At 38.7% G+C, this 20976-nt stretch overlaps 3 protein-coding genes across 8 annotated transcripts in view; 2 read left to right on the forward strand and 1 right to left on the reverse strand.

Moving 5' to 3' along the window:
• Beta-spec (spectrin beta chain) overlaps positions 1 to 12235 on the forward strand; it is a 38548-nt gene extending 26313 nt beyond the window's left edge. The window contains exons 8-13 of one of the 4 annotated variants that reach the window (XM_077408402.1): positions 1 to 57; positions 1024 to 1131; positions 4882 to 5028; positions 5888 to 6155; positions 6236 to 6418; positions 8446 to 12235. In XM_077408402.1, coding sequence (XP_077264528.1) covers positions 1 to 57; positions 1024 to 1131; positions 4882 to 5028; positions 5888 to 6155; positions 6236 to 6418; positions 8446 to 8449 — 767 coding nt within the window. In that variant the 3' untranslated portion in view covers positions 8450 to 12235. The remainder of the gene's footprint in view (positions 58 to 1023; positions 1132 to 4881; positions 5029 to 5887; positions 6156 to 6235; positions 6419 to 8445) is intronic. The other 3 variants (XM_077408404.1, XM_077408403.1, XM_077408405.1) reach the window with 3 other exon arrangements.
• Positions 40 to 16774, reverse strand: LOC143898735 (peroxiredoxin-like). 3 transcript variants are annotated; one of them, XM_077408409.1, is made up of 3 exons: positions 16704 to 16774; positions 1979 to 2209; positions 40 to 1733 (listed from the first exon to the last, which is right to left on the reverse strand). In XM_077408409.1, exons 2-3 carry the CDS (start codon positions 2109 to 2111, stop codon positions 1357 to 1359), a joined length of 510 nt encoding a protein of 169 aa, XP_077264535.1. In that variant the 5' UTR covers positions 2112 to 2209; positions 16704 to 16774; the 3' UTR covers positions 40 to 1356. The 3 variants fall into 3 exon arrangements, with proteins under 3 accessions (XP_077264535.1, XP_077264534.1, XP_077264533.1); XM_077408408.1 differs by lacking the exon at positions 16704 to 16774 and adding an exon at positions 4801 to 4940; XM_077408407.1 differs by lacking the exon at positions 16704 to 16774 and adding an exon at positions 3016 to 3226.
• Positions 16296 to 20976, forward strand: part of LOC143898734 (sortilin-related receptor) — a 13451-nt gene continuing 8770 nt past the window's right edge. The window contains exons 1-5 of the mRNA XM_077408406.1: positions 16296 to 16695; positions 19455 to 19733; positions 19850 to 20011; positions 20130 to 20414; positions 20506 to 20774. Coding sequence (XP_077264532.1) covers positions 16315 to 16695; positions 19455 to 19733; positions 19850 to 20011; positions 20130 to 20414; positions 20506 to 20774 — 1376 coding nt within the window. The 5' untranslated portion in view covers positions 16296 to 16314. The remainder of the gene's footprint in view (positions 16696 to 19454; positions 19734 to 19849; positions 20012 to 20129; positions 20415 to 20505; positions 20775 to 20976) is intronic.

The following is a 20976-nucleotide window of genomic DNA, read 5'->3' on the forward strand; positions in this document are numbered from 1 at the left end:
CGGCACATCGCAAGGCTTCTACACGTACACCACAGCCTCAAGACAAGCCCAAGGAAGGTGAGTGTTACGCGATAGGTATGAAACTTGTCAAAGCGTGAGACGTCTCTGCATCTGAGTACATCTTTCTAATTTCTCCGCAACTCCTTCGAAACTGTAGTCTCGAGTGAATCATATCCTATATGTATATAGGTATCCCATAATTTCACAAACTGGTGATGGATGGATGATCAGATCACGTCTTCGTAGCAGTACTTAACGATAGCTTTGTTCTTCAGATTTCACGTTAGCGTTAAGTCACATACGTCGCAATAATCTTGTATCTTTCAGCATACCTACTCATAGCCACGTCGCACCTATCGCTCTCGCCCGCATAAATCACTATTTGCTTCTATTAACTTTTTCTCTAGCAGGTGATGGCCCGTTATTCTGCCCGAGATGTTCCTTCTGTCGTCTGGCAGTTCAGTTATGTCACGAGAAAGCACGATTTATCACGATTTATCGAACATTTTAGATACTTGGTACCGCACACGTGTGAAATCACATATAACAACTTGACATGAAATATCGAGCGAAATTCTAATTATAGTCTCAATTTTCGATCATACTAATCTGTTGCCAATTCCATTTCATTCACCTGGTAGGTACACCTTTGTTAACTATACTATACTTCATTCCCGTCTATCGCACAATTACGTTGAAATATAATGCCTTGTTGGAAGGTAAGCACACTCATGAAATCGTCATTCGTCACTCTAGATCTACGAAAGCACGAAATTGGGTTCTATCATTCGTATATACGTGTTGCATATAGAATTTACTCGAATATTCGTACGGTCATACCACTGTGAAGAATCAATCATTGAACTTGTAGATTAACGTCGAGAGTCACGCCTTCACGCTATTAATCACAGCGATCGCGTTGTAATTGGTATAACCGTGATGAATATATACGCGAGACGCATTTAACAAACGATGTATCATAAGAGTAATACATAGCATGATTTTGTGATTGGTGTGGTGTAGTGCATGCACAAAGACCTAGACAGCTGTCCTTCCGGGATGGAGATGGGACCTCGCCTGTCACGCCGACATCTGTGAAAGCTCCGCCGCAAGGTATCCGCACGCCGACAAGTAAGTGTTCGCAAATACTCAAATTTCAAACTATGTGTGCCGAAAGGTCATTTATTAATATTTTTCGCCACTTAGCTGCCACGATATTACCGTGAGTGATTGCTCAAGATCAATTCAAATCTTGTACAATCGTTGATTTTGACGCAAACCATATAATTAACGAACAATTATATTCATAGTTGAGGAATCCCAGTATATAGAAATGCGATTCACACACGATCGAGATCAATTCGTGCTGAAATAGTCTGGTTCTTCTCCGAAGGCGTTCTTCGTCGGCAGCGGCCCGTAAGGACATATATTGCCATTTTTATCCACGAAACAACAATCCTTGACAACTCGTAATACCTCGTCCACCGATCGTGGTAGATCTTCGTCGTTGATCGTCACATGGCGTATGATCTGCTGTCTATCTATAACGAATAGAGCTCTGTACGCGTATCCTTGTTTCTCGTTCAACACACCGTAGTCGCGCGTTATCTGACGACTCTTGTCGGAGAGCAGCGGAATCTTCATCTCGCCCAAGCCTCCCTGCTTTCGCGGAGTCGTCACCCACGCAAAGTGCGAGAATTTGGAATCCGTTGAGATCGCTACTACCTCCGAGCCTAGTGCAAAATGCGAGAATTGATTAGCACTGATAAAATAGAAGAGGAAACATTGTCATAAGTATAAAAACTCGGGATAAAGAACAACCAAATTTAATATAAAATAATTAAGTCTGTTTTCCAAACGTTTGTTTGACGAATCTTTCTTTTTTACAAGTACTCTTCGTCGACTTTGTTGCTGAAAAATCGTATTTGTAACGTCATTAACAACGATAACGGGGGAAGAAAAATGTGTAACTTCGTACCAAGATCTCGGAATTCGGCGATGCGGTCGCTAAATTGGATAAGTTCGTAGGGGCAGACGAACGAGAAGTCGTACGGGTAGAAGAGAAGCACCAGGTATTTCCCCGCGAAATGCTGCGACGACAGTTCCTGCATCTTTAGATCGATTATCGCGGCAGCCGACCAGGGTGGCGCGGGTCGTGACACCGCTGGTATTAATTGCACCGGCGGTGAGTGCGGCGTCTTTGACCTTTCTGCACAACAAGTATTCATCCCTTATTTTTTTACGCCCGACATGAGCCGATACATCAGTCCCTCGAGATCAGATATTGCATATTCCATGTTTCTACGTCGCCAATCGTCGCGGATACGTGGTAACTTTTTACGATCGACTTTATTTTTCATTCATCGTCAGACTTCACCGTTCAAGACACGAGACGTATCGTCGTAGAAAATAAAAAGTAATTTTTATTACCATTCAGTGGCAAGTATTACGAGCACACGCTGACTTCTCGTTAAAAAAAAGCTTTTAAAACCTTTAAATAAATTAATTACTTATTATTTAATTACTTAAAACCGGTTGAAAAATTTTATTAATTTTTTGAGGATGGGTTTAATTGCCACGATGTGTATTATTTTTCGATAACAATTAAAATGAAGTTGCTGGCTTCACATATTATATGTCAACAGTCACTTCAATTCGTGGCTTTCGTGACTGTCGCGAGTGATAGAAAAGTTATTGCAGTTTTCTTGCAATCAATCAATCTCTTTCTCTCTCGATTGCAAGAAAACTGCAATAACTTTTCTATCACTCGCGACAGTCACGAAAGCCACGAATTGAAGTGACTGTTGACATATAATATATGAAGCCAGCAACTTCATTTTAATTGTTATCGAAAAATAATACACATCGTGGCAGAGAGAGAGAGAGAGAGAGAGAGAGAGAGAGAGAGAGAGAGAGAGAGAGAGAGAGAGAGAAGAAAGAAAGCAGGAGTGTGACAAAGAAAGAAGGGATCTCTTTCGACAAATGAAGGGGTAAAATAATGTAGCGTGCACTTACTGTCGAGAATTATCAGCGCGCAAAGGAAAAGTAAAACGTATAACGCTTTCCGCAACATTTCGTTTCTCAAACTGTTCACGCGGACGAGCGACGGGCGAATCGGCAGATTTTCAAGCACGAATGCTGGCGACTCGCGGTACGAGATATACGATATAGCACGTGAAATACAAGACCGCACGGTTCTCGCTTCTTGTAAAGCGAGAGCCGCGCCCGATCCCTCCGCGCGGAATCGCCGCGATAAGCGATAACGCTTACAGGGGAATGCAAGAAAGTGTTTTCGATCACTAGCTGTTACACGGCATCAGGTCAGCTTATTCGACAACTTTTTTTAACGGTAATGAAACGGAATCGTTTTGAATCTCACGTGCGGTTACAACACTAGCACAATTTCTTCAAAATTGTCAATATTAAATACTTAAGCATTTTTCAACTCTGTCCCCGGAGTTAAAAAATCATGTTAAAACGAAATCCGGAATTCTGTATAGTGTATTAAATAAAGCGTAACATTTTATAGCTTTATCTGCGAAAATTAAATTAAAATTAAAATTAAATTTCCAATTTTACTGTTTTCAAAACTGTCAATGCCTATCGCCAGACATCTAAAAAAATTCTCGGGTATTTCTGTAATGTAATGAAATAAACTGCATTTCTAAGCGATAAAAAAAAACCGTTAATCTCATATGTAAACGATTCCCAATAGTCAGTGGCCAACCGACAATAGAAAAATTTTCTTCTATTCTCTAAGAAAATCCCTTTAATATGTCATTCAGAGAATCGGGGTAAAACTACAAATTCGATCATATATACGTCTAAATTAAAAAAGCATTACAGATATATTATATATGTAGAATGTGTGAATTACCATTCTCTAATTTCTATAATAAGAAGTTATACGAATTGAAGAAAAAGAAAAAGTGAAAACGATTAAAGGAATAATAAACGAAGACACGATTACCGAGTTACTTCCATACAGCGTGTCGTTTGTTGATTTATTTTCTGCATCTCGTTGTAGATATCGTCATCTTAATTAACATACGCTCACTTCTTTCTCTCTCTCTCTCTCATACGAACTATTCTATAATAATCGCTCGCGTTGTGAAATTTCGCGATGCTATGACTTTCACGATGGAAATTTTTTAAGGAGAGAACGAAAGCCATATATAGAAAGTGAGTAAATCTCATGGAGCTTCATTTGACGACGATTGTCGTACGTCTACGGCGGTTTTTATCCTTTAGCAAATTCGCTTATAATCACCCCAGTCGTATGGAGGCTTATTTAGCTTTTTACAATTAAAACGAGAGTTAACAGTAAACAAATTAGAAAGACTAAACAATAGATTTTTCAAATTCAGTTCTTTCTTATTATTTTTTGATTATTTATTTCTTATATACATAATATTAAAAGTTATGTCAAAAAGGTATACGTGATATACGTATCTTTCCAATTAGAAAATCATTTCCTCGAGACAAAGGTATAGCTATATATATATATATATATATATATATATATATATAAAATATATTTAGAAATAAAAATATTTAGATATGTTACATATATATTTCTAAATTAACGTAGCTATTATTTATAATGCGATAAACGCGAAAAGTACTTCCTACTTGTTACATACAGTTTGACGAGCATGCATTGCTCATTTGGCATCTTAAGCATGAGCATGTTGCATGTGTGTATTCTCGTATGTTCTTTGTATGTAGTTAGAAAGCATGGAAAAAAAAATAACGCGTAACACGTGTGGATATGAGGACTATTAGCGGCAAATTGTTTACCTGACACAAATCTCTGCTACAAGCTAGGGTACGACCGTAAGTAAGCTAATGAACGTTATGTGTGTTGCGTACGTCGTAAAGCTCCGAAAGGAAGTGGCTCCGAGGCTTCAAGACGTAAGGAACGGAGCCGCAGCAAGTCACCATTCAGGAGCTTCCGCTGGAGAAAGTCCGCCAAGTCGCCGAGTTTAGATCGCAGTGGCGTGAGTGATGATGAGCACAGTATTTCTGGTAAGTGAATGAGAAAAGAGACTTACACGATCGAGGCAGTAATTATGCAATAATTACACTTACACGTTCGTTCGTTGAACGTCAAATATCCTTTTTTTTTCTACTTTTTTTTTTTACACATTTTTGTTAGTCGCTCGCGCGATTACACTTCAACTTTGCTTTATATAAGAAGTATATTTACAGCACAAAGTATGAAAACGGGTGGTCCAGCTTGGCTGAAAATAAATGATGTCACTGCTCGAGGAAATCGGGAATATGATATCTATTAGTGTGGTTTTAACTCGCGGAATTCTAAATTACACTATATCGAAATGTTATTCAGGTGGAATCTGGCATCTAATCTCTTTACTAATCGATCATATTTCAATTATGTAGGTTTTTAACAATTATTTCATCATTTGCCGTGTATTCAAGAAGACAGCTGCTATGATTATATGTTACATAATGGGAAGACATTACTGAAACTAAATTATATCCTATCACTTATGCATTACGCCTAACAAATAAAGGAATGAGTAATCGGGGCTTGTTTTTGTTCCAAGTGTCATAAATATAAATATGCAGTGTATGTTGGCTCGTTGGGAAGCTCAAACGTTAAGCAAATGCGGTCTCTAAATTAGAATAATAGGGAACTGGGAAATGTGTTATAACTGGGCGGTGTGTTCCACCGAATGCGTTGTTATGATTAAAATAATATGTCATTGATTATTTGCAGCTTTATCGTCCATCCGATAAGCGAGGGACGCAGACTGTGGCGTTTTTCTCTCGTATAAATAATTCATGATGCGACTTATCGAAATGTTTTAGCAAATTGCTCCTTATCGCGTAATAGATAGTTAAAACCTGTTACCTTTTCCAGAGCAACGAAGTCCGAGCGACGACGAGTTCGAGGGGCCGTTGCAGCGGAAGCACGAGTGGGAGAGTACGACGAAGAAGGCGTCCAATCGCTCCTGGGACAAGGTTTACATGGTCGTACGCGGGCAGAGCTTATGTGTATATAAAGATCAGAAGTCGTACAAAGCTTCACCCGATCAACCGTACAAAGGAGAGGCTCCTCTTGACTTACGAGGCGCGACTATTACCGTAGCGAGTGATTACACTAAGAAGAAACATGTCTTCCGAGTCAAGTCAGTGTACTCGATGTTATATAATTATACGCATTCTGCGATGTATAGATATCGCCGTAAACTTGTTTTTATCTTTACAGGTCGCAAAGCGGATCCGACTTCCTGTTCCAGGCCAAAGACGATACCGAAATGAATGATTGGGTGTCTGCGTTAAATCAAGCGGCACAGGGAACATCAGGTGCAAGCACATCCAGGGCTCACACCTTGCCAGCCCCGACACAAGCCGAAACTAAGCGGCGTAGTTTCTTCACTCTCAAGAAAAAGTAAGTGTTGATTAAGAAATTTTGCTATTGCAATATCGTACACAAGAATTTTAAGATAATATGGACATTTGACTGAGCGCAAGTTTCAAGCGAAACCGAATAAATTGTGTAAAAAAATTTTACAAATAAACTATTCTGTTGACCAATAAAATATTCTCTCTTACGTCGTAATAAAATTCTAAATCTACATTTTTACAATATCTGACAATGTTGCGAATATTTATATCACGAATTGTATGAATCACTAAGTTTTGCAGCGTTTCAAGTCAAGACGTGTATTCTTGTATATAAGGTGCCTGTGTTACTTAGTTGTTATCTTGCTTCATCCTTTCGAACACGTCCCGATGAAATTGACAGAGAATATTCTGTTAGCAATAAAAAAAATACGCGTTTATCATTTTCCATCACTTTACTTCCCTTTTAACAACACTCTTCGTATTCCATATTACGACACTAATTTTTCTTCTTTCGAAATGATCTTTCTTGATTTTTTTCTCTTCAGCTCTCTTCAGTTTGAAATATCATTTCAATTAATCATTAGACGATACGATAGCCAACGTTTTATTTGGTTATCGTAGAAAACATTATTCATCGTCATTGTCATTCACGAGTGACGGACGATCGTCTCGTAAAGCATAAGCCAATGAATCGAAAAAGATACGCGCCCTCACTCCAACATCATACGAAATCCATTCGCGTCGTTTCCTATCGCATTCGATCATATTGCATTTATCATATTTTAGAAAAGCCAAAAAGTAGAAAGCGATACCAATGAACGTATGAAACAGTACACAATTGGAACAACATTTAGAAATGCGGTGAGTCGCACACACAATCCTCTAGATCATTCTGCCGTCGTACACTATTGCACGATTATTAATCGATCATCATTCCAATTGTTTTTCTTTTTTTTATTTGGTCTTTCGTTATGATTAGCTTCTGGGAAAATACAACAGGAATGTTCTTCCAATTGTGAATGCGGAATGATTACGTAAAAATCTCTGAAACGAGAGGGTTTGGATGTGTGTAGAGCTTTCTGTGTTTCGCCAAACAAATGTTTAGCCGGAATATCTCACGAGAAAAATGCTTGAGTGATACGCCACAGGAATAACATAGTTGGAGAGATTCCACATCGATGTAAATTTCTGCAGAGAATCTACTACTGTCTTTAACAATAAGATTCTCGTGCAGTAACGACGGATATGTGAAACGCAATTATTCTCTACATCACATTGTTCGACGTAAATAGATGCTTTTTAATACGCATATACATAGCTATTCGCTTTCATTTTGAATACTTTTTTCATTTTGCATAAGATATAGTGTGTTACGTAGATAATCAGATTATTGTGCATTATTGTCAAATTCTATATTGTAGCTATGTTCAATCACCCGCTTCTGACATCGTCATTTATTCTTCTCATTGCTTTTTCTGCTATCAGAATATTCCCAGGAACTTTTATCGTAGAGGTAACCGATCGTCCGCGCGCGTCTACTTTCAGACGCGTGCGAGACACATATTACACAATATGTGGCTCCTTAAAGACGGAATATACTTGCTATTTTTTACATATTAGTTATAAGTAATGTATAATTATTTACGCGATGCGTTGAAATTTTTATATGGTAGCATCTTTTTTGTGTAACATATGTATTTCATAAATAATAATAGTGTATAAATGCATAAGTTGCAATAATTGAAAGTAGAACAAGTATAACGAACTTCCTTGCGAGGAACTTTGAGCGATGATTTATTGCCAATTATTGTGATTATCTTAATTTAAATTTTGCTAATATAAAATTTTATTTGACGCAACTGATTAAATACCTTGAGAAATCGTAAAATGCATTTTAATGATTTACAAGGATTTTGATTTTCTACATAGTTATATCCTTTCTCTTGTAACCTCGCCATCGTATGTACATATGATTACTAAATTGTAAGACAAAAGCAGTAATTGGAAGTGACAATTATTGGTTGTCCTGATAAAATAATTATCACACCTTTCACGTTTACTAATTTTCAGCTAAACTGGAGCAGTGAAGTACGGTGTAAGCCGCTCGTAATGCGTCTGCACAACATCATGTTTATGAAAAATGTTTCGTCGCTCTACATGGTTAAAGCAACGCTAATATAAAATTAGAAGACATGGCCACACGGTGTTATGAAATGAATTGAAGGACGGATTGAACGGGTCTTTGAAAACGCCTACTTTCGAAGAACGGAGATATTTAAACGGTTATATGTTGATATTTACAAGTGTAGGCTATTGAAAGTCTAATTAAATTTAGTTCTTCAATGAATTTTGGACACTTTGCAATATTTGCTAGTTGAACAAGCGACATTTTCGATGTCCCACGTTAGCGTGATCAGACTTTTGACACGGGATTTAATTCCATTACATTTTACGTATGTATTATCACGCATTAAGATGCACGATCATTTCCTTGTCAATGAAACGAATGACGTCTTCTTCGTGGTACAAAGTATTTTATAAGTTGCTGCGATGTTTTTATACTTCAGCAATGGGGTTTTTTTTTTTTTTTTTTTTTTTTTTTTAAAGAACGTTAAGAAGACGATCTTGTTGAGTCCGCAAAGAAGGTTTGGAGGAGATATATCTTAGTCACGATTTATGATGATTTTTATAATTATTCTTCACGATGAGTTCAGAATTTTAACGTTTTTTTCAATGCATTTGATTGCATTTCACGCGAGTTCTCGTGTTACACAGAGCAGATATAATCTCCGACAATACTGAATGAAGGGCGAGAACGATTCCAGCCGTGTTGATCGCTTAGGATATGTCGCTTTCATTATCATATTATCGCACCGCAGTATTTTACTTGACTTTTTTTCCTGCAAACGTGTCTGTTTGCGTTCGGATGACTGCCATATATTTTAAGAGCCACACTAACTTGGGACATAATATTATATAAACTAGCTTTTAACAAATTGTTAAATATGCAGCGCCCTAAGGAAATACCGCATTGAAGAATTATAAAAAAAAATGTAATAACTAACAAGAGAGAGAGAGAGAGAGAGAGAGAGAGAGAGAGAGAGAGAGAGAGAGAGAAAGAGAGAGAGAGTTTCCCCACCTCCCATTCTCCTTTCCTCTTTACACGCTCCCCTTATATCACATAATTCTGCAGAATTGCAAGAGTATTTAAAAACCTCTGGACTCGCGCAAATGATACAGTTTGTATTAAGTGAGGGCTTACGGTAAATTATTATAGCCGTATTATATCACTGTTGCGAATCAATTGTATCTCACTTGATTCCAACTCGACATTTGGCGTGACACGCGGACTATACATTACTCTTTTGTAATTGTTAACTTTCTTTTTTTTTTAATATTTATCACGTTTATCTTTTCCTTTCTAGAGTACAGAGATTTTCTATTGAGACGTTCTAAGAGCTCCTTCGCTTCGGAAACAATTTTTAGTTTAGTGTACACTTTGGAAGAACTGTAATGGCTTTTTTGATAATGCGCGAGGAAATGTTACGTTTTATTTGTTTTTTATCTCGATGCGACTCGATCCGGTGTGTACTTTGTTTATTCGAAACATAATCTCTCTGCGATAGTCTCCTTAATTCTGCGACTCCACATCAAATATTTGGGATATTTAAGTTCGTATAGAAAAATTGTATTGTCAGCTAAGCTTATTACGAGACTTGTATATACGGAGCTATATACACGCATACATACACGTTATGTCCGCGAGAATAATTCTAATCAAAATCGATCGTACACCCGCTTTTATAATTTCGTGCATGTGCATTTAGCGAAGGACATTGAATTGAATATCAGAGTCGCATTGCTAAATAAACACAACATTTGGTATGTCATAGCTATGTGTTTTATATATAAATATATCTATAAATATATAAATACAGAACGATGAAGAGTATTAAATTATAAGAAATAAAAATTATTATTATTATAGATAATATATATATATATAATAATTGTCAAATTTTTGACATGGTGATTCTTTTCGTTTTAAAACGGTCTTCCCCGTATGTTTTCAATAAGGAAAACGTCTGGGCGGCGTTCTCGAGATGTATTATCAGTGATTATCAGCAACATTAAATGAAAATTTCCTCGAGCATTTACTCGATGGGGTCGCTTTAATACGAAAAGAATTTGCAATATGCATCATTAAATACTCGCTTAAATTAAACGTTTGGTTGTATATTTCAAATTGTTATCCTCGATACGTTAGAACGCATTTGCGGCACAGTATCTTTCTCTAAGCGAAAAGAAAAAGTACTCGTTTTTCTTTATATCTAACGCTATACATCATATTATTGGCTCTATTGAATTCCGTCTTCGCTTGTAAAACGGATTTGATAATCTCTCGCTTCATTCCTAATCATTGTCATCGTGCGAGACACGAAAATGTAATTGTATAGGTACGCGCCGATTACTTTACCCTCAAACTTCGTTAAGGTCAACGTGTAATTTTTTAATGTGCCTTTTTACAGCTTCGTTGAGAAATAAAATGCGATCAACTATCAAGCGTGATTGGTGCCAGCGGAAAGACCGTGTAGCAACAACTCGAACGGGCACGAGCAAACGAGCTCGTGGAAATACGAGAAAATGAGACATCGCAGTCGTCTCGATCCGTTTTCTCCTTTCGATTCTTTTCTATTTATCGCGAGACGATCGTTTAAGTCATATATAACAGTCGAGCTGAAACGAATAAATGTGCGCGCGAACGAGCAATTTGTCTCAATAAATATCCCAATAAATATCATTCGCGCTCGTTGAGGCAGGCTGTTCGTTCGCGCTCGTTCGCGCTCGCTCGACCTCGATCCCGCTCTTCGCGCGAGCGCGGTTCGCCAAGTTACGCGATTACAATAGCCAACGCGCGACAACTGCGAGCACAAAGTTGCGTTTGCGAAATTGGTCCGCGTTTAAATGCCGAACGCACGCGGGAGCACGTGTTGGCACGTGACGGCGCAAAACGCAAACAGCACATAGCCGTCTATTTTTAACGGTATCGATTTCCGCGCGGCGTGCGAAGTCGAGCGGGGGCTTAAAAAAAAAAAAAAAAAAAGGAAACTACGCCGCGATAACTCTCGCCCCAGTTACGTCCACCGCGAATTATCGAATTATCGGGGATGAATGGGCGCGCGCGCGAAAATCTCCGTACGGACTCCGTCGATTTATTTCGAGAGAGGAGAGATGCGGGCAAAACGCGCGCGAATTTTAGATCGTCCACACACGAAAGCAAAGAGACTGACAACGTAATCGTCCGTGGCGCGATAACGCCCCGTCCGCTGTTCCTCGTACAATCGATTTATTATTTCTCTCGGGCTGAGCAAGGTAAGATGTCGTTCTTGAACAGACACGCCTCGCATATAATAAGGGAATCATATTTCAGAAAGGAGATCGGTCTTCGTTTTGAAAGCACGAAATACACGCCTCTGTAGCATTTTAACGCAACTGGACGAGAGATTCTTGTTGCCCAGCGACAACCTTCTAGACAATGGATGTGGAATTGTTACAGAAGAGTATTACCTTTCACTGTCGACGAGATAAAGGCGATCGGAGCAATAAGCCAACACGCGCGATATCGATGCGCAAGCGATATGCAAATATATGATAGAGAAGTGATTTGGTAATACGCTTTAGTCACGTTGAATGTTTCGGCCCCCCACTGTTGGGAAATCTCCTCTTCATTAATGACGAATCGGAAAGTCAGACTTTTAAAGATCGCTACATTTAAAGTTAGGCGAGATGCAAAATTATTCGCGTTGCGGTCGAAGTTTACATTGTCGTTATATCAATAAAGATAAATCTGCAAAGTAAACGTTGATCTTTATTACATATATATTCTAGTGTCACTTTTTAGCAAACGTTTATAAAAGGAGCTATTTATAAAAGAATCGCCGATTTTAGATCCTACAATTCCTGTCGAATTTCAGGATAGAGTCCTATTTATAATATTATGTACCGTGTAATATACGAAAAGAAACTGAAGAATTAGAATACGCACATATCATTTGTTGCAATAGTAAAATATATAACTCGAAAAAAATTAAAGTTTTTGTAGAAAATAAATTTGAATTTTGAATGTTATAAATTATTAAAATTTTAAGTAATATTTTAAATGCGATTTTAGCATAATGAATTACATTGTGGAGGAATAGAAATATCTAGCTATATATTAGCTATTTATTCAGCTGTGCATTGAATTTTCACTATTCTCTGCAATTTTTGAGTTACGTCGTTGTAACAAATATGTAAAATATATATTAAAGCGCACACACACAAAACACATCGAGAAAACTAACGCGTCAGATTTCTATCAAATCTGATGTGAATATCATGTCTATAGCGGGTTTGCCTCGTGTTGTCCCAGCGAGAAATGACCCGTCGAATCGACGTTTATCGACGTCTATAGACGTCTAATTAGACGTCGACGGGTCATTTCTCGCTGGGGTTCTTCGCATTTTTAGGACAAAAAGCTTCCGAAATAGATTCGCGGTATGAAAGATAAATGGCAAGGCTATTTTTGCATTTTTGTTCTCTCGTCTTACGACTATCAGTGATCGATCAGCTCGCTCCGATTATCGCATATCGACGCGCGCTATAATCGCGTTTAGCTCAACATTCACTCATTGATTAGTGTGCGAATTGCAAAATAAATCATTTTAATTACATCGATGTGTCCTGCACTCCGAACACGATAAGCGATACATTTAATTTTGAGCATCTCCGTCTGGCATTTTTGCAACTATACATGTATTCCGAAGAAATGGATTATTCATTGTTCCTTGCGGATTGAGATTTTAAAGATTTTAAACTTTAATCAACCAGCTCTGAAATCGAAACTTCTGCTAGTTCATAAAAATTGACGTACATTTATATAGACAATGGAAAATAAGAAAAAAGTTTGCGGCAAAATCAATTTTTGAGTTTTATTTAAATGCGCAAAATATTTTATGCGTCTTATTCATTTTTATACGTTTGATTGAAATTTGCTCTCGTAAATCATTAATACCAATTATCAATATATGCTCCATGTTAGAAGGTTTCAAAAATCGTCAAAATATCATATACAGTGCTGTATAATGGTAATAAACAGTAATAAAATCGTGGCATCGAAACTTTCGAGACACACCGTCTCGCTCAATCGTCTAATTACTAATATTATGTAATAACTGTGACTTCTTACCGATATAGATAGTCGATCATTTGCTCCGTATTAGTGTGGTATTTTTTGTACACCCTGCATCTTTTAAGAGAGAAAGAAACCATATAGAAGATTAAATTAAGGCCAATATGGACGCTGATGTCCGTTCGACAATACAATTATATACTTTTTATGCGCTTTTAATACCTTCCAATTGAGTTTCCTGTGCATTTCAATCACTCCTCAGTTGAAACTAATTTTGGCTTTTATTAAAGGTCCTCTTCAGTCGAATGGAACAACGAGGACAAATAAACTTTTAAAGAGAAGAAGAAAAGAGATAGTTTTTTATTTAAAAGAATAGAGAGTATACTCGTTTATTATTTATTATATTTATTACGGAAAATATTTTTTCGTACACGATTACGTATAAAATATGTCCATATATGTTTTCTTTCTCTGTTCGTATATATAAGAAAAATGATAAGATTTACTTGAAAAATAATTAGAAAATATGTACTTTCAATTATTTTCTAATTTTTCTCGTTAATATGTTTTTGTATATGTGAAATAGAGATTGTATACAAGAGAAAGAAAACATGGATATATATATATATTTTGTATATAATTATAATATATAAATTTTTTCCGGGATGTCCATATAAATACTCCATATAAATCACTTGTACATTATTCAAAAAAGCCATATTCGCTTCGAAAACGAAATGCTGTAGCGTCTCATTTACAGAGTTGCTATATTTCTATATATATTTGGTCAATAAACGATCGTACGATTCGATTTACACGTGTCCTATATATTTCTAAAAGATTCGAATTGGATCTTATTACAATTCAAAACTGTCGTTCTATACGTTGAGTCGCGCAAGCAGAATCTTCGGAATATTTATCAAGTTACTCGTACGTTTTCAGAATAAACGACGTGTAATATCTCATAATCCAAAATAAGGGACATCCTTGATGTCCATAACGGAGTTTAACGGTCTTTTCATGCGACGAAGGTGAGGAAGTCTTCAGTGTCGATCAGTCAAGCCGCTGAACAAGCTATCGTAAATCGACCGTCGGATATGTGTGATATATATCAGATATATAATATATAGTTGAACGCACACGGTCGAAGCTTGAATGAAAATTTGGCTTTCAGCTGATGGCATTTTCAGATTCCGGGGCCACGTCGCGCGAGTAACCACGACTCTACGACGCGGAACAACGTTCCAACTAGGAAATAAGAGTGTAGCGAGAAAGGAGAGAGGGAGAGAACGAATGTTATTATCTAATATACTTTTATTGTCGCATCTGCGCGCCGCCGTTATAGAAGCACTCATCGTCCCCTCAATCCGGCCCGATCCGTCGCCCGTCGGGAAATTTCCTTTCCGTTATTTTTCCATATTTTATCGATCGCGGGTGGTCGCGTTCAATAATTTGACACACCCTTCTGTCGAATAACACCCGTCCTACTCGTAAAAGGGAGAATAGGATTGTGTGCGTGTGTGTAGGATATATATAGGAGATGATCCTTAATTGGTTCTCGCTCTAACGGTAAACATACATTAAATTCATGATAAATTGAACCGTTTAAATGGAAAATATTGGGTGATGTCACTTTTCATTTCACGTACGAATAATGAGGGTCGGTGGAAGTTTATTTTTATCTACAACGTGCGCAATACATCTTATGTTAGTCATATTTCATTGCGCAGTAAATGGAATTACTCGCAATTTTTTTTTACTTGTTCTTTTATCTCAATTGCATTTATTTTCACAATAGTTGATTCATGCAGGTGACCCGCAGAAGCCCAAATAATTAAGGTATAACAGCAAATCTCTGAAATCAATCGCAAAGCGATAATCTCGATCAATCATGGCGTGCGTTTCGTATGTGATTCATATTTACAACAAATTCTCCTTTTCTTTCCCTTTCGGAACGCAAATTGCGCGTAATAATTCAATTCTCGACGATTCTATCTTCTTATATACAGAAAAATTAGAGGGATAAATGCATTTCTCGAATCGCATTGCAGAATCGAAAACGGAGCGTATTTTGCGCCAAACACGGAATATGGAATGGGAAAGAGAGTCGCAACGTTGTTTCTTTTTTCGCGACCGGTTCTCCTTACGGAACTGTCGCGCAATATTTAATCGACAATTCTTTATATATTATCCAATAAAAATTGTATATTACAATTTGCATGGGAAAATATTAAATATCGTCCGTAGAATCTCACAAACACGTATATTTAGCGTTAAATATGGAACGCGGATAGAAACAAGAATCACGTCACGTTAATTTAAGTTTCTTTTTCTTCGATTGATTCTCTATTTCTTTTTCCTCGGAAAATTTTCTTCGCAAAAAAAATTTCGTGCGTTTAACAATCAATAGATTATCGATATATAATTCTATTGCGTAGTGAAAATTGTATAATAATTCTAACGCGTTCTGCAGTGTCAAAAAGGAATTGCGATATATTTTTTTCTTTATTTGAAGAATAATATATTACATATGGCACGAGTACAAAATCCGCCCCTTACGTTTTCTCGACAGTGCAGACAATGTAATTTTTTTAAATAATTATCTCCAATACATAAATTGGATTAAATTTTAACATATATATGTAAACAAGTGCTTCCCTCATTGATATTTTTCGAAATATAGTTTCGAACGGATTCGTCGCGCCACCTGCGCGCGCGCGCGCGCGCGCGCGGCCGTCGACGACGTATGCGCGTCTGGCGTGAGGCGCATGCGCATAGTTCGCGACTCAAGGCATTTAATACAGCCGCTCCCGCGGCGAGCGGAGTCAGTCTTGGGCAAGATGGCCGGTCGGTCGAGCGCGGCCCACTATTACTACCTTGCGTTTATCCTCCATCTGGTCCTGCTAACGGAATGCAATTACGGAGCGCGGTACGGTGACAGGGCGAAGCGGCTGCACGTCGCGGAGTCAAGCGATCCGCGGTATCGGAAGCCGCTTATTGTCGACAGACGGAACGCGGATCCGCGCGGCCAGGAGCATGACGACGGGGAAACGTCATTCGCGCGTACGCGCCGAGACGCGCCCGCGCCCGCGCCCGCGCCCGCACCGTTGCCGGAGCACCCGAACAATAATCCAAACATCACGACGAAGGTACGTACGTGCAATACGAGTAGTTAACCTAACCGCTCGATCGTCCGAAGGTCGCCCCCGCCGCCGCCGCGCCGTTGCGTCGCAATTCGACCGGCGCGGCGCGGCGGCGAAGACGGCTACGACGACGACGACGATTGTTTTCGCGTCGCGTACGAGAACGACCGGAAGAAACGTCGCACGACCTCCGGGTCTTCCGACACATTCGCGCAAATAGACGCTCCGCACGAATACACACACATATGTGGACGCATACACGCGACGCGTACCTACACGTATGCGCGCGCGCGCGCGACGCGCACGCACACACCCACCCTTCTCCGCCTCCCTCGCCCTCCGGCCTCCGCTGGCTGCTGCGTGTCGTCCTGCGGAATTTTTCCCAATGGACCGTCGCGTCGCGTCGGGAGAGAGAGAGAGAGAGAGAGAGAGAGAGAGAGATAGGCGGCGCACAACGCCGTCCTTTGTGCGCGGCGCGCGAATAAGCCGGGGCAATAATTGCCGTATTATCTCTCTCTTCCGGAGTAAATTAAATCAATCTCGGACGAGAGAAAGAGAGAGACAGAGAGAGAGAGAGAGAGAGAGAGAGAGAGAGAGAGAGAGAGAGACGGAGAAACGGAGCGTCGCGGGTCCGCTACGTTATTGACACGCCAAGGGGTCACTAACCGTCCCGCATATCTTCTCGTATATCATTCTTCGTATCATTTTTCTTTCTTCCTTATTGCTTTTCCCGAGTTTTCCGCGCCGTCCGGGGGACTTCGTAAACAGCACGCCCCCGCCGACGCTCGTCGTCGGGACGTATGTACACGCGCCGTTATTATTTTAAGCATCGCGCCGTCATTATTTGGACGGCGTGGACTTTCCTTTTTTTTCTCTTTACCGAAGGTCGCCGTTTTTGGGGGAATGAGTATACTCGCCGCGATTTCTGGTTTATTTTTCCTGCGTAGTACGTTGTACATACGTCTCCCGGTCTCCCCCTTACGCCTTACGCCACGTCGTCGTCGCGGGCTTAGTCACGTTTGAACACGCACGAGGATAATGCATGCGTTGCGAGCACTTATTTTCGTGATAACAAAAAAAGCGCAGTTCGTCATTTGGCCGAGGAGATAAGAGCCACCTAAAAGAATAGCGTTTTACGTTGTCGCCACGAGTTTCAGTCGGCTACAAATGTATCGCAAAGTATTATGTGTGTTTCTTCGTTTCCCTTTTTTTTTTTATTATTCCTTGAGCTTATCGCACCACCTTATATTTATTTATAGCTCTTGGTTAACGTTCGTTGTCTCATCTCCGATTTATTTGACAAGCGTTAATCTCGGTCGGCCATATAATGTATCAATATTATGTTTTCAATACTATATGTTTCAAAATATTATTTTATTTCTCGACTAACTGGCACAAAATAAAAAAAGTATGCACTACGTTTCGGCTCGCGGTTTGAGCCCTTCTCAAGTGCGATCTAATCGTCAAAACATTTTGGTTTTAATCACTGGCGGAGGAAGTTATTGTTTCTATTTATTTCCGTTTTCCTTATTTTTATTGATCCGAGTTTATTGTACGCGTTATATTTATTATCTCTTATTTTAACGTTTTTTTACTCTCTCTCTCACCTTCGATTTATTCGATAAGCATAATCAGTGAGCAACAATCACATATTATCTACGTTTTACTTATTTTTATTATTCCGAATTCATCGTGCACGTTATATTTATTATCTCTTATTTTAACGTTTACTCTCTCACCTCCGATTTATTCGAACAATCACAATATTATCTATCGCGCTTCTTCGTTTCTCATATTTTTATTATTCCGAACTTATCGTTTGCACGCTAGATTTATTATCTCTTATTTAACGTTCACCATCTCATCTCCGACTTATTCATATAAGCAGTGAGCATATTTTAATTTTTATTCAATAGTTAATTGTACCACGACGTAATTAGAATGGACTATCTTGTTTTTGCAAGCTCATTGTATATTACGAGCGGTTTATATTTTATCAGATACAACTTCTCGATTAATATAATTAAATAGCTTTTCATTCGAACGCGATACGTTTCATCCTTGTGCCGTCGTTCGTCTACCTTAATTGCATTAAAAAACGAAGGAACCGGACACAGCTCTTAACTTTCACTTTTGACGTTACTACGATCGACCTTCAAATCGTGGAATTTTTTTCCCCGCGTGCGATTTTTAAAGCCGATTCTGTAATTTTTTTGCCCATTCAATTTGCATTTCTGGATTACGCGCAACGGCGTCCTGAATTATATTCGCTGCTTAATTCTTTTCATTTCAGAATTTGCACGACATTTCGCGTGACATTGAATATTGAACAAAGCAACGTGATATCGGACACCGACGGGATGTGAGCTGATTGAGATAGCAAGATTTTTTCCGCGAATGGTTATACCCAATGATTCATCTCCCGCTATACATATATCTATCCGTCTACAATTACACTTATTGAAGATGTCGAGTTACACGCACGTGCATCTCGTGTCCAACCGCTAATAAATCTTGGCTCACATCCGACTGGCTGCGGAGATTGTGTTTTGCGTGTTTATTTTTTCTCTATTCTCTGGTTTTTTTTTTTAAATTTTATTTTATCGGAACCCCTTATCTGTTATCTCTTATCTCCGATCATTATTCGTCATGCCGCCTCGTGCGACTTCACGTAGGATAAATATTATTTTATTTTTACGTTATATAAGTTTTTCTATGGATACTTGATGCCTTTCGATAAAAATGTTGTTTCTTTGTCGTTACAGGTCAATGCTTTAAATGATTCGCATCAGCAATTGATGGTACATTGGGTCGGGGAGGGCTCCAACGTAATAATATGTCTAGCGAGGGATAGCACGCCCGTGGTACGCTATCAAGGAGGTGGTAAATTCTCCTCCCCGACTCATCCTAGCGCTGTGTACATCAGTTACGATTACGGCGAGACGTTCGAGAATAAGACTGAACTGTTCAGGGTTTCGTCCGACCCCAATGCTCATTATGCGGTTGTGGACAAATTCACCAATCATCCTAAGTACTACCAACACGTGAGTTCCGCTTTACAAGAGCGTTTCCTACGAAATAAATGGCTCGTATATTTCTTAGGCATATTTCCAATTCTGCTGTTCGAAGAGCGTTTCTCGAGACTTTTCTTCTTTTGCAGTGCGTCTTCGTGGACAGTCAGAATAGTTTAATCTTTATAACATATAATAACGGTCTAACGATCCAGAGGGTCACGGTGCCGTTTCATCCGAGCGAAGTCTCGTTTTACGAATTAGACCCACGGGTGCTCATCGCACTGGACAAAGTTGATCCAGCGCGGAAGGTATAATATTGTTAGCAATTATTTAAATTCTGAATTTATACCGTTCCTATTTTATTTTAAAGAATATAAGATAGTGTCGAAAATTATTCTTTCTGACTTTGGAATACTTCAATTTCAGTTGTGGCTGTCGACCGATCGTGGAACATCCTGGGTACCGATTCACCAATTCGTAAAGGCATTCTTTTGGTCTTCGGATCGCGTTCTATTGGTTGAACGCACGGAGCCTACTGGACTAAATACGGTTTTGAAGCTGGATCTGCGAAATTTGCCCTGGTATCAAAGAGCGAACAATGCGTTGCGAGTTAGAATGTCTATACGAAAGGAATTTATCGTGGTTATTCAAAACATTGAGAATTTCCAGATCAGAGGTGACTACATGTTCGCCACTATGAAAAACTCGAAGGTAAGTGTTACGATGCTATATGTAAAATTTCTCATATAAGATTCAGAATTTACCTGTTTTCATTGATCGTTGCTTGAATTCTTTTTAACAGAATGGAACGTCGGAGCATCTGGATCTGTACGTCTCCTATAAGAATCAAACGTTTGTCCCGGCGCATTTTAACACGGAATTGGATTGCAAAGATTATCATATTGTAGACGTGTCGTACAATCGAGTCTTCATCGCTGTGTCGCACAGCGACACTATGATCAATCTTTACGTGTCGCAAGTTATAGACCACGAGAAAGCTATATTTACATTGTCTCTGGAGAGCATCCTCACATTTTTTCCCAACAGTACTTGGAAGGACAGTTGGTTGAAGTAAGTAACAAAATATAACGGATAATTATTTTATAAAAATAAAATTACAAGTTTTTGCGAACTTATAATTACTATGAAAGCTGTGAAACTCGTGAAAATAAGATTATAAATTTTAGATAATAAGATTATAAGACAGCTCCTCGTTAATTTTCTCTTTAAATTTTCTTGACTCATCCGTGTATTTATACGCCCTTGTATTATT

The sequence above is a fragment of the Temnothorax americanus genome, unplaced genomic scaffold (genome assembly GCF_048541705.1).
Source record: "Temnothorax americanus isolate GAGA-0224 unplaced genomic scaffold, ASM4854170v1 Scaffold24, whole genome shotgun sequence".
Taxonomy (NCBI): Eukaryota; Metazoa; Arthropoda; class Insecta; order Hymenoptera; family Formicidae; genus Temnothorax; species Temnothorax americanus.

Coding starts and splice junctions, on each gene's coding strand:
- LOC143898735 (XM_077408407.1), bottom strand. CDS start 3,073: ATGTTGCGGAAAGCGTTATACGTTTTACTTTTCCTTTGCGCGCTGATA. Junction 2,210..3,015: donor CGCGCTGATAATTCTCGACA/GTAAGTGCACGC, acceptor CTTGTTGTGCAG/AAAGGTCAAAGACGCCGCAC. Junction 1,734..1,978: donor CGCCGAATTCCGAGATCTTG/GTACGAAGTTAC, acceptor ATTTTGCACTAG/GCTCGGAGGTAGTAGCGATC.